We start from the raw sequence: 14,113 nt of genomic DNA, 5'->3' as shown, positions 1-14,113 counted from the left end.
CCCACTTTCTCTACTTCAACACTCCTCCCCATTCCTTCCTCCTCTTCTCTTCCTCTCTCCCCTATCTTAGTCCTTCTCCCCTGTCCCATTTCTCTCCAATCACTGGGATGTGTACCCACCAAAAAGAGCTAAGATCTGTGAAATGTATCAGAATGTTAATTATATTGATAATTATATATTTTTAAATGTTCCTTTTCCTAAGGATTCTCTACTTTTTCTATAATAAGCACCATATTTTTTATAATGAGGCAAAAATGGTAGATTTTTATAGCATGATACATTTTGACATTTATTTATTTTAGATTGTAATAGAAGAACATGAAAAAAATACCAATGATGTAAAGTGATCATTTCCAGTGAAAGGCAAAGTAGAACATATTACAAAGAAAATGTGGTTAGTACCTTTAGTTTACAGTTACACAGGATAAGATGAGCAAACTTTTTAAAAATGCTATGTTATATTAACACCTCAGTGGTAAACAATAACTTCATTATGCTTAAATTTATAAACCACTATGGCACATTAACAAGCTCACAGTCATATCATATATGGTCTTGATGGACATTATTAAATGTATGCTAATTTTTTTCAAGGGGTCAAATTTCACAATGCACTGTTTTAGTTAGTATAATACTGTATTTCTATAGCAAAGTAATGAAGGCACAGCTAGTACAAGCAGATTTAAACCCTTAGTCTTCTGGGCTGGAAAAAGAAAAAAAAATATTTGCATTGATGCTTCAGGAACTTTTTTTTTCAAGCAAATATTTGTCTCAGTTAAACAATTCTGACAGTTTTCACAGCTACATTCTAATAGGAATATGACAAAAGGACTTCACAAAAATCAAAACTTTGTAGCACCAAACTAACATGCTTTAGATAATTGACAACAGTTTACATATTTTGAAGAATATTACACTACAACAGGCTAGATAGAATAAACTGATACTTAGACACTTTAAGACAATATTTTAGGCTACCAGGAAAGTACGAAAACTCAAGACTGTTAGGAATACTAGTGCTGAGGTTACAGGGCAGGTTTTTTTTTTTTTTTCCCCAAGACTATATAAACCTACTTCACTTCTGCTTGAAATTTGAGATTCTTGAAAATTCTTTCATGCAGCCTTTTTTTTATTTTCGATATTTCCTGTTTCTACAATCTTTACCAACATCATAGGTACCATTGACTTCTCCTGTATAGTAATAGATAGATTTCAGGATGACATTATCATGTAAAATTTGACCAATTTCAAAGTCCTCATCAAGGATAGCATCTTCTCGTGGTTCAAGCTTTCCAACTGTAGGAATCTCAGGAGGGCTAAAGAAATTGAAGAATGATGCATTAGGAACCACTCTTGGCTGGGTTTCAACTTCTCCAGTAGCAGTTGTGCGACTCCGGGTGGTTGTCACTGTAACATCCTTTGCTCTTCTCCAATCTATCTTACAGCCTTTGCAATCTTGGATTTCCCAGCCCCAAGAGAAGAAGGGATCGTTGTGATCTGGCTTTGACTTTATTATATATGTCTTGGTCAGCACCTCATTTTTGAAGTATGGATTGGGTAGAAAGCAAAATTCAAATGTGTAACTTATAGGCCGGCCAGGTTTTGAGAACTTCAGGCTAACATCGGACAGGAACTTCAGAATGGGCTCATCATACTTCTGAATCATGGGCCCCAGCTTGTCAACATTCTTTAAGACAGTCAGCCAATAGTCGGGAATGCCTTTAGGATCTTCTCTTTTAGGCTTTCCCCTGCGAGCTCTTTTAAGAGCTCTTTCCTTAGGCCTGACCTCAGGAACTCTTTTAGGAGCCTCTTTTCCTGGAGCCCTTGCCTTAGCCTCTGTTACTTTAGGCTGCTCTTTATCTTCTGCCTTTGCCTGGGGGGATTCTTTCGGATCTTCTTTTACTTCAGTCTTGGCCTCCAGAGCATCTTTAGACTCTTCTTCTTCTTCAGCCTTTGCCTCGGGATTTTCTTTCGGAGCTGCATTTTCTTCAGCCTTGACCTCAGGTTTTGTTTTCGGGTCATCCTCTTCTTCCTCACCCTCTAAGGCAGGCATCTCACTAGGGCCTTCTTCCTGCACCTCCTCATCACTGCTGAACACCTCATCCTCCGAATTCCATTCACATTCTTCTTCCGTAGGCTCATATTCTGCATTGATGATTCGAAATCGCCGATCATACAGAGGCCTATTGAGTTCGGCATATTTTCGTTCGAGATCGTGAATTGCCTTTAAGAACAGGGCGTCTACCTTGTCACATTCATCTTGAATATTTCTGAGCGCCTGCACACGATTTCTAACTGCCCGAGGCAGCTGATCCACGAAACTTCTACCCGACGGAGCACGCCGCGCACTTCTGGAAGGCCCAGGTACCCTCTTCTTTCTATAGAAGCGGCTGCAGCTACTGCTGCTGCTGCTGCTGCCACTACTACCGCTGCTGCTGCTGCAACTAGTGCTGCTGCTAGAGCTGCTGCTGTCAGATTCTTCCCCAGAATCGCTAGACGAGCTAGCCACCATCTCTTCATCCACCCCCTGGGCGGCAGGTTCCAAGACCCTGTTAGGATCCGCTTCTGCCATTTTGCAAGCCTGCACACCTCTTAGGGTGGTGACTACCGCGCGCCCACAGATGGGCAGAAAATGACTCACGGATGCTTGGGTGGCGGCGGCGGAGGCTCTGGCTGAGGTGTTGGCAGCGGTGAAGGCAGCAGGAGCGCGGGGCGGGGCGCGGCTGGGCCGAGGAGATCGCAACGGAGGTGGCAGCAGCAGCGGAGACCTGGACGAGAGCGGCGAAGGCAAGGCCTCTCTCAGCTACAGCTGCAGCGGACTGAGGCGTGCCGCAGCCGAATGGCGCAGTGCAAGACCCCGAGATCTCTTCACTGCTTACATCTCAAGCCCCCTCCCCTCGCAGTCAGACCTCCAGTTCATTTAGTTCCCAGTGTGCCCTCAGCTCGCACCTCATTTGCTGGGCAAGCTTGATTGACAACCTCTCAGCCCAATGAGTGACCAAACGCCCCTCCCCCTCCAGGCTCCGCCCTCCTTCCCAGACGCTCCTTGGTTGCTGAGGCAGACACCCCTGGAAGACGTTTTTTCCCCCCTCAAAATTCTATCTTTATAGTTTTATAATTACAAAAAAAAAAAAGCTTAGATATGAGGTAAAAATACTAGTCATGATTCCTAACAAGGGAAGAGGAATATTCTTCTCCCATCCGCTCATCCTTAATTCCTGCTTGGTTTGTCAGGGGCCTCGTAACAAAAATCTGTTTTTTAAAAAATTGGGTGAAAATGCTCCAAGTGGCATCATTGGGTAGTGTGATTATTGATGATTTTTAAAATTCTTTTTCTTTTATCTAATTGTTCTATGAGCATGTATTTTTACACTGGGGGAAAAAGGGGGAGTCGTTTATTGGTGAGGGGGGGAGGGGCTAGAAAGCAGGCATATTGCATTCCACGTAGCAGTTTTAATAAGTGCTGTCTGTGATGTTTGGCAAGCCTGGTTTATATCCATCTACAAGGTTTGCGAACCCATGTTGCCGTGAGTCAGTTACACCATTTTTACTATATTTCTCTTTTTAAGCTGGCATATAAGAGACCCCATCCTTGCTGCTGATTTGCCACGTAGTCCTTCTCAATGATTGTAACAACCTTATAGATAAAATAAAAGGGCATTCAAATGTTAAGTAGTATTATTTAAAAGCAGACGATTTGTTCTATACTTTCGTGCAGCAGTTTTCAATTCCACGAATAGCAGGACGGGAGGGGGAATCTGTGCTGATGAAACTGCATCCTCTGTCAGGGTGTTCTTTACATTGTCATCTTCCACCAGTTTCCTTCTAACACTGTAAAATTCTAGCCATACTAAAGTATGATTTACAAGTCCAGTAATATATGAATAAACTTTTGCAAAATGAAGTTTAAAAACAGGTATCTGTTATTTTTATTTACAGGATTCTTTTCTGCAACAGAACAACTCCCTTGGTACAACCAAAAAGACCAGTGTTTACTTTTCATTAAAAGGTAAGGAACATATTTAGCCCATTTTTATGAATGACAAGAATTACCTATCTGTGTTTGAATAAAAATTCACAAGATATAGTCTTTTAAAGACTTAATTGGAAGATATCTTAGTAGTTCTATGGAAGCGGAAAACTCCACAGAGGTGATTTGGAATGCTAATGTAGAAAATAACCTAATTAATCACATTCACTTTCTAAACCTGCTCATAGAATACAAGTAGCAAATTAAAATATAAAATATGATGAATTATTCATTTCAAGTGAGGAAAATATTAAAGTTAGATTAACCCTTATGTTACCTTTTTATTATAGGATTTGTGCTTAGTCATTTAGTCATATTTTTTAAAAGTTAGGAAACACTTTTATTTTCTATTCTGTAAATGAATTTACTTTTATTGTTTATTCCTGGTTGTCAAAGTATGTAAGCATTGTAAGGAAAAATACAATATAGAAAATTCCAATGATAATAAAAACACAATCTTAATCATTTGTTAACCATTGTTAGCATTTTGATGCATTTCCTTCCAGAATTTTCTTTGTACATATTCACACCTGCCTGTTTATATATGCTATTTTATCTGTGTGACATCGTATTCTCTTGTAATCTGCTCATTTATCAATTAATTGTGACTATACTTTCACAGTAAATGATCAACATCTTATTTTTAAATAGATGCATATTCCATGGAAATATTTGCCTTAATTTATTTAACCAGATTCCTATTGTAGGGCAGCTACTTCCCAAACCACCTCTCCACTAACATTCATATTTTCTCCTGTTATAAAAAAGTTACCCCTGTATACCTACTATATGCACTTGTAAAAATTAGTCATATGATGAATTCCTAGAAATGGGAGTGCTGGAATAAGTTGCATGCTTATTTTACTCTTTGATACATATTGCCAAACTTCTCTCCAGAAAAAAATTATCACAATTTACAGTCCCACCAACAATGCATGAGTTCATTTATTTAGTCATTCAACTAATATATTTTTGTGCCTGCCATGTGCCAGGCACATGTGGTAGAGGATGATGATATAATGCTGAATATAACTTACTGGGTGCATATCCTTTCATTTTATAATTTTAATTAAAACATATACTATGGAAACAATGATTTAAATCAATGAAGTTATGCTGTAAATATTGTTCTACAGATTATTATTTTCCTTTAAAATGATGGATGTATTTTGGTAATGAATGCACTTATATTTTATAGTACCTTAATGGTTTCATATACATGTTAAACTTTGTACCAACAATAATTAATATTTTGGAGTTAGCAATGAGTTAGGGATCGAGACTTTTTTAATGTATTTTTATTAGCTAGTTAATTTTCTTAGTACCACTTATTTGATAATCTTTCTGTCTCACACTTATTTGAAATACTACCTTTACTGTATTAACTAAATTGTTTGATTCTGTTTCTGAGTTCTGATTTCTGATGCATTGTCCATAATTTATCTGCAAATAACTGAGGCAGTTTTTTAACAACTTTATCTTTTCTGAAAATAATATAGGTTGAAAAAAGTCAGTACATTGAAATCCAAATAAGAAATTTAAAATAACTCAAAATACACTGAGATAATCGCTATTCACATTTTAATAAACATCTCCAAATTAATTTCTTATTATTATGCATTTCTATTTCTTAGATTAGTGTTAAGATTGAATGTCTTTTCATATGTTTATTGTCCACTTGGGAATTGCTTATTCATATCCTTTGCTTGTTTTTCTACTGAATTGAAAAAGGAACTAATCAGTGGTGAAATCCTAAGGGTAAAATAATTTTGACCTTGATTTAAGACAACTGTGACTCCTTTAGAAAATAGCTCTCTTCTGATTTATGATATTGGACAAATGTGACTCAACTACAACTTTCATTCTAAAATTATCTACGTGGAGGCTTGTTTAGATGCTTTTCAAGAATTAATACTTAATCATTCACACCGATACAGAAAAGTTTGGAATGGAACAGGGAGAATAAAAAGAGAAAAAAAGCTTGTAAAAAAACCTCATACAAAGATAATATATTAATGAGCTATCCTGATTTTTGATTGGAAGTCTGTTGTCCCAAGCCATAGATTTTAGGTACCTTTTTCTAACAACAGTCTACTTTTGATGTGTATACAATACTTTAGGTATCTCATAACACACTTTTATTTTTGTAGCTTTTTTGGTCTGTTAGTTAACTTAATTTTATAATGGCAGGTCCCTAAAAGAAAATAAATTTTATGTTCATATAATGAATATAATTTATGTATAATGCCATATTTTTTCTATTTTTATAAGTGTGCAAGCATATAATATGCTATTTTTCTTAATAAGGCTATCTATAAATTACTTGCATAGTAATATGATCTCTGTTCCATTATTTTATAATATTCTTTTTGGAGGGTTAAATGTTCATAGTTCTACATGAGATGATGCTTAACACAGAATCTATTGGTATATTCCAAGCTGAACATGGCTCTTGGACATCTGTTTACACCTTACCTGTTATGAACATGTACACAATCCCACCCACCACCCCTGCCACACAAACACACATACATAATACACAATGAAAACTGCTGTAGCATTATCTTTTGTTGTAGATGTTTAAGAAGCCAAGCATTGCAAATTCATTTATTTTTGGACTTATTGTTTGTTGTTCTTTTTTTTTTTTTGGTTCATCTAGATAGATTTTATCTAAATAAACAAGTTAATTCTTTTTTAAAACAATTTTATTGAAGTACAGTTGACCCTTGAACAACAGGTTTGAACTGCATGGACCCACTTATACACAATTTTTTTTCAGTAAATACTACAGTACCACACAAGCTGCAGTTACTTGAATCCCTGAATGCAAAACCGTGGATACTGTGGCAGGCTATAAAGTTATACACAAGATTTTTGACTGTGCAGAGGATGGGTGCCCCTAACCCCCGAGTTGTTCAAGGGTCAACTGTGAAATAGATATAATCGTACATAAAGTGTACAATTTGCTAAGTTTTGATAAATCTATACAAGCTGCAGTTACTTGAATCCCTGAATGCAAAACCGTGGATACTGTGGCAGGCTATAAATTTATACACAAGATTTTCGACTGTGCAGAGGATGGGTGCCCCTAACCCCCGAGTTGTTCAAGGGTCAACTGTGCAATAGATATAATCGTACATAAAGTGTACAATTTGCTAAGTTTTGATAAATCTATACACCTGTGAAGTCATCACCACAGTCAATATAATGAACATTTTCGTCACCCCCAAATGTTTCATCATGCCCTACTCCGTCCCTAGGCAACCACTGATCATCTCTCCGTTTCTATAGATTGGCTTGCATTTCTAGAATGTTATATAAATGGAGTCATGCAATATATCCCTCTTTTTGCTTATCTTCTTTCACTTAGCATAATTATTTTTATATTTTTCCGTATCGTTATGTGCATAACGAGTCATTTTCCTATTGTGTTACTGAGTAGTTACACATTGCTTGGATATATCACAATTTGTTGATGGACATTTGAGTTTTGGGCTATTATGTATAAAGCTGCTATGTTCATTTGTGTATGTCTTTGTATGGACATATAGTTTCATTTCCTTTAGAAAGATACTTAGATGTGGAATGACTGGATCACATGGTATGTGTATGTTTAGCTTTTAAGAAATTAGCTATTTTCCAAAGTGATTGTACAATTTTGCATTCCCACTAGGAGTGCCAACACTTGGTATGGTCAGTCTTTTAAAATTTAACCATTCTAATAGGTATGTAAGAGTATCTCATTGTGGTTTTACTTTGCATTTCCCTAATGACTAATGATGTTGAACATCTTTTTGTGTACTGATTTACCATCTACTTATCTTCTTTGTAGAAGTATCTATTCATATTTTACCCATTTTTCTATTAGGTTGTTGTCTTACTATTGAGTTTTGAGAATTCATTTTCTACTCTGGATACAAGTCCTTTATCAAGTATAAGCTCTGCAAATATTTTCTCCCAATCCATGATTTTTTTTCATCCTCTTAAGAAAACAGGAAAAACTGAAAAAGTGCCTTTCACAGTTTTTCAAAGAGCAAAAATTTGTAATTTTGATAGAGTCCAATATATCATCTTTTTTTATTTTATGAGCCATGCTTTTTTTTTGAACATCTTTATCGGAGTATAATTGCTTTATAATGTTGTGTTACTTTCTGCTGTATAACAAAGTGAATCAGCTATATGTATTTATGTATCCCCATATCCCCTCCCTCTTGCATCTCCCTCCCACCCTCCCTAACCGACCCCTCTAGGTGGTCACAAAGCACTGAGCTGATCTCCCTGTGTGACACGGCTGCTTCCCACTATCTATTTTACATTTGGTAGTGTATATATGTCATTGCTACTCTCTCACTTCATCCCAGCTTGCCCTTCCCCCTCCCCGTGTCCTCAAGTCCATTCTCTACGTCTGCGTCTGCATTCCTGTCCTGCCCCTAGGTTCCCATGCTTTTGGTATCACCTTTGCCTGGCCCAAGGTCACAAGGATATTCTTCTATCTTTTTTTAAAGTTTTATACTTTTAGGTTTTATATTTCAATCTGATCTATTTTTGTATGTGGTAGAAGATGTGGATTTAATTTTTTTTTCTTTTTTGCAAATGCGTAACCAACTGTTCCAGCATCATTTATTACAAAAGCTCCTTTCTCTACTGAGCTACTTTTGCACCTTTATCAAAAATTTGTTGTCCATATATGTGTGGGTGTGTGTTGTACTCTCTGTTCTGTTCACTTGTGTACTGATTTTAATCACCTATTTGGTAAATATTTGTTAGGTCTATTTGAGAGGAAAATAGAACCAAATTGTAGGATAACAGAATTTCATTGCAGTGGAGACAGTTATAGAAGGTGGATCTTCATCCTTGGCCTTTCATTTCTGCTCTCAGAAGAGAGAGAAAGAGGCAAATAACAACAGTAATAACCTAGAAAACCAATCAACACAAGAAACATCAAATGCTCTTCTAGTTTCTGGAGTTGCCAGTGTGTAGCTGTCTATAATCCAGCCACAGGAATGGTAGATAGCATTATTCAGGAGTACAAATAATGCCTCTGTTTTTCTCGCCTTGGTTAGGAGAGACCTCTTTGGTAAAATTAAATAGACAGCTTTTTCAAGCTGTTAATAAATTGTGGTTTAAAAAGGAATAGTAATAAAAATTGGTTAGTATTTCACACTACTGTTTTTCAAATCAAAATTATATCATTCCATACTCATTCCTAAAATAAGGGTACACACAAATGAATAGAATATGGTATGTAGCTATAACATTTTATTTTTTTATTTTTAAGAAACTTGATTTAATAAACATATCAAACTTTGTACCAATGAACATGCATAACCTTTTTTGACACAAATGGAATATTCCCCCATAACATTTGATTTTTAAAAGGAAATATTTGTGAATTACATTTCTGGCATTATAACCTTAACTGCATGGAATTTAAGAGAACAGTTACAATTAATGCAATAGCAGAAAAGGAAAATTAGTTACTAATTTGGATATTTATTCTAATGCTAGTTTTCAACTTAAAAATAGCATACATTGTTCAAAAATGTAAATCCACATCACAGAGAAACACTTTTATAAGGACACTCAAGAATCTTTTGCCCACAGTACTCATTTGAAGAATTCTCACATAAAAACTTAAATAAAGCAAACCTTTTTAATTGCAAGTTTGGAAGCATTTTATTTCATTCGACTAAAAAGGGAGGAAAGATTCAAAGGATTTGAATGGTGAGCAATGTCCATGCATGTATGTATAACTACCATAACTATTTCTAAATTTTGTATTATATTTGGACAATGTAGAACAAGCCCAAATGATATTTTCTGCCATTTTTCATCCAGAATACCCAAATATATTTAATTAATTTGATTAAGTGCGTCCACTGAGAAAAAGTAAGTCTTATGGAATTGCAAATATTCCTGCTGGTGGGAACAAATACCTATTCCACAGCTCTTCAGAGGTGATGGTCATTTTTGTATCAAACAACATACACATAATTTTAAAAACCCTTTCTTAGAGTTTAAAAGAGTAGAATCTCAATAATAATCAAGTTTCAGCATTTGATTTACTTAGTGAGACTTTATGACCTAAGTGATTTTATTACAGGTTCTGGAGTCAGAATTGCTGGGCTTGAATCCTGATTTTTCCTCTTACTGGTTGTATTAGATATTGGGCAAGCTAACTCACTTTTATTACCTCTATTCTTCCTCTCTAAATTGGGGCTATGGACTTTCCTGGTAGCATAGTGGTTAAGAATCTGCCTGCCAATTCAGGGGACACGGGTTTGATCCCTGGTCCGAGGAGATCCCACATGCTGTGGAGCATCTAAGCCCGTGTGCCACAACTACTGAGCCTGTGCTCTAGAGCCCGTGAGCCATAACTACTGAGCCTGTGCACCACAACTACTGAGGCCCGCATGCCCTAGAGCCCTGCAGCAACTGAATCCATGGGCTGCAACTACTGAAGCCATGCGCTCTATGGCCCGTGTGTTGCAACTACTGAGCAACTGCTGAAGCCCAAACACCTACAGCCCGTGCTCTACAAGGAGAAGCCACTGCAATGAAGAGCCTATGCACCACAACGAAAAGTAGGCCCTGCTCGCCACAACTAGGGGTAGCCCGCATACAGCAGTGAAGACCCAATGCAGCCAAAAATAAAAATTAAAAATAAATTAATTAAAAATTAATTTTAAATAAATAAATAAAATAAAATGGGGCTAAAATGGCACATAGACCTCAAATTCAACATTGTTTACTATTTTTCGTAATATTATTGATCAAGATTATGTGTAAAGGAACCTTTCTTATTATATAGTCTCAAGCCACTCATAGCATTTCTTTGTGACTATAATGTGAATTCTATTTTGGAAGCAGCATGGGACTCTACAAATAGAGATTTTCCAACTCAGATATGCATGAGGGTGGAAATTTCATGGATGTTGGCAACTCCTTGATATTAATAATAATATTAGGTCCTGATAGTTCTAAAGTCAAATAACCACTCATCCTGCTTGGCATTGTCTGCCTACAGAATGTCTCCTGTTATTTCAAAGAAAAAAAATCAACACAATTTTAAATAAAATTCAAACCAAGTATTGTTTTAGTGTTTTACAGCACACACAGCCCCCTTTCTTTCTTGAGAACTTTCAAACTTCCTGATAGTCCTAAATTATACATCTTCATTATCTAAACCTCAAACTCATATCTCATGTTTATTTTTGATACCTTTTATTTTTTATTCCATTATAAAGGTTAAGAGTATAAAATTTGCATACAATTAATTACATACATCTTAAAATATAATAACTCCCAATGTGTTAAATAATGATTTCTGTCCTTGATATTAATAACATATTTTTTTAACTTTTTATGTGTTGGTTAATTGTAGAGTACTGTGCACTGTGACTTAATTTTAAATACCCACCTAATACCTTAGATTTTCCTGTCTCAGTTCTATTGCTTAGCGTATTGGTGTCAAGCCTAACTAACAACTGGTGAAAATATTGTCCTTGTTGGAGGTGGAAGGGATTTTAGAAATGATCTAGTCCAATCTCCTTATACAGACTGGGAAAACTGAGGCCTTCCTTATTAGATGGACATTCTAGGACTTTCCATGTATTTGTCACTACAAACAATTCTGCAGTTAACACACTTTTACGTATATTATTATGTATGCAAAAAGTCGTTTTCACAAATGTTAATGTTTTTGGTTTAGGGGCAAATTAAGGAGTAAATAAAGATTGTTCAGGTCCTCTAATAATGGATGATTACCCTAAGCATAAGCATTGTGTAGTAAGTATACATAGTTGTCACTGAATAATAATAACTTTATTTATCACTTTCGTGTATCAGACACTGGACTAAGTGCTTTATTTTTAGTATTTTAATGAACCCATTGAGGGGTTCATTATCATCCTTATACTATCCTTGTATGACAACTTCATCTCATCCTTAGTCTTATATCCTCAATGAGGATACCGAGACTAAGTGAATAACTTGTCCAAGGTCACACAATTTATAATCAAAAAAGCCCAGATGTGAAACCAGATGGTTTGATTCCAGAAGTTGAGTTCTTAACCACTCTACTATACCATCTTTAATGAACAGAAGTGAATGAACTCTTGGACAGAGGTACTAGAACTGGAGTTAAGTGACAGCCCTGGCCACTTTTCCATTCCTCATGGTATTAGCACCTATAGGGGCATCAGTACTCAAGTTCCTCTGACTTACAAGAGACTTAGCTTGAACTGGCAAGGTATACTAGAACAAGCTAGTTTAATGAAAAAGATGGTTTTCATTAAATTTAACATGCCTAATGACTTTATTTGGTTAACAGCCAAATACTGGGAGGTCAGAGCTTAAAGTAAATGCCAATGTATTCAATCCACAGTTAAATGAAAAATATCCTAGGAATTTTTCCATTTAGTATCCCCAGCAGCAAAGGAACCTGTACTTCGAGGAGCCTGAAGATATGATCTGAAGCTACCCATTGAAAGCAGGAAACTCCCTTGAAATCTATACATTTTATCTGTACGTTTCCTTTCAATATTTGACTTGTGTTCCATAATTTATTGACATAGTTTTTATATAAGATTCCTGGTCCCTGAGTAAAACTGACACCCAGGATGATGCACTATGATGATCCGCTCCATTTTCCTGTGTTTCAGGCAACAGCACAGGCTCTGGGGTCAGACTGCCTGGATTTAAATCCTTCCACTTACTGTCTGTATAACCCTAGACAAGTCACACATCTCCAACTCTCAGTTTTCTTTTAAAAAGAGGATGATGATGGGAATAGCCCTATTGGGTTGTTACATAAGCATTAAGGGGCTAATCTGTGTAAATTTTTTATTCATATGCATAAAGGTTCTATAAGTGCTGTCTGTTATTATACCATTCACAAGGCTGCATAGGGATTCCTATCCCAGTTAAGTAAGTATGATCCAGGGCCAAGGCTAATAAGTTTAATCAGCTTGAGTTGCTGTGTTTTATATGCGAACCATACCTTTCAACTTAGAAGATAAGTTAAATTTGCCTTGTGACCCAAAGTCACGTTTTGTTGTTAAAGTGAGAACTAATATCCTTGGTTTATTGTCCACTGTGGCAGGCTTTTCAGTTAAATTACATGCTTATCATGTAGTAAAGACTAATGCTTCAGCAAATCTAGTTAGTATTAATACTTTCCAGGTGAAGATAGCTAACTTCACTCTTCTGTAACTCATCAATGAAAGAGAAGAGGCGAGGAAATGACATCATGACTAACTACAGTCGAGTAAATGAACAGGATGGCTAATGAACTCATTGTTTTAGTTATCAAAAAATCTATTTAATACAGAGAAAGAAACAAAAAATGCAACCATAAACTCTCCAGATTCATAACTGTGTTTTAGTGACTCTTTTAAAACAGTTGTAACCAAAATTTCAAAATTATGATATTGACCAGTTTTGTCTGTCTTGTTTTATAACCAATGTCTTTCTGTCTAAAAGACTAATTAAGCGTTGTTTGTTTAGAAGTAACCAAATGCTCTAATTAACACAATTTCATTATCTGTCATTGTGAGAATGTGTCTAGCCTTCTTTGGAAGAAAGGTTAAAAATGGCAGAGACAGAATTACATGAATTATTAGACTACATGACCAATTTGCTTACAGTGCTCTCCATGCTGCTCCTTAGCTTCTAATATATGCTATACATAGTGTTTTGAAAAGTCTTCCTGAAAATACTTATCCTATCCCTGTTCTAATCCCAAAGTTTTGGTGATACTCCACTGTCTGGAATCAGATCTGTGCATATAAGCATAAGCTGTATCTGGTGACCTTGGGCAAATTTTTCAACTCCCTTTGCCCCAGTATCCTCATCTGTGAAACGAGGGTACCTTCCTCATAGAACCATGGTGAGCTTTAAATAACATAATACATGTAAAAATGCTTTGAACACGGTTAGTGCTCTATCAGTGAATTCTAACTTCCTTACTAAACTTATGTTTTCTAGGAATGCTTGCCCAGTGGGATGTAGTTCTTCAACTCTTCATTTATTTCAGGGCTTATTTACTGAAGCTACATTAAAGTTTTGTATACTTCTTGATAA

The 14,113-nt window shown here is 36.0% G+C and overlaps 2 protein-coding genes across 6 annotated transcripts in view; one reads left to right on the top strand and one right to left on the bottom strand.

The window, feature by feature from the left end:
• Positions 1–707: 707 nt before the first annotated feature.
• On the bottom strand, positions 708–2,934 carry NAP1L3 (nucleosome assembly protein 1 like 3). Its single transcript, XM_030845849.2, has one exon. It carries the CDS (start codon positions 2,570–2,572, stop codon positions 1,130–1,132), a length of 1,443 nt encoding a protein of 480 aa, XP_030701709.1. The 5' UTR covers positions 2,573–2,934; the 3' UTR covers positions 708–1,129.
• A 110-nt stretch (positions 2,935–3,044) lies between these two features.
• The window catches only part of FAM133A (family with sequence similarity 133 member A), a 54,418-nt gene continuing 43,349 nt past the window's right edge, over positions 3,045–14,113 (top strand). For 2 of the 5 annotated variants that reach the window (XM_060292198.1, XM_030845851.2), the window contains exons 1-2: positions 3,045–3,147; positions 3,940–4,009. The gene's annotated coding sequence lies outside the window, so the exon portion shown is untranslated. Of the gene's footprint in view, positions 3,148–3,183; positions 3,300–3,413; positions 3,528–3,939; positions 4,010–14,113 lie in introns of those variants that run through there. The other 3 variants (XM_060292195.1, XM_060292197.1, XM_060292194.1) reach the window with 3 other exon arrangements.

The sequence above is a fragment of the Globicephala melas genome, chromosome X, assembly GCF_963455315.2.
Source record: "Globicephala melas chromosome X, mGloMel1.2, whole genome shotgun sequence".
NCBI lineage: Eukaryota > Metazoa > Chordata > Mammalia > Artiodactyla > Delphinidae > Globicephala > Globicephala melas.
The sequence above is the reverse complement of the archived record's forward strand: the minus strand, read 5'-3'. Positions and strand labels throughout refer to the sequence as shown.

Bases quoted from the DNA above. Each gene is read 5' to 3' on its own strand.
- NAP1L3 (XM_030845849.2), bottom strand. From the start codon at position 2,572: ATGGCAGAAGCGGATCCTAACAGGGTCTTGGAACCTGCCGCCCAGGGG.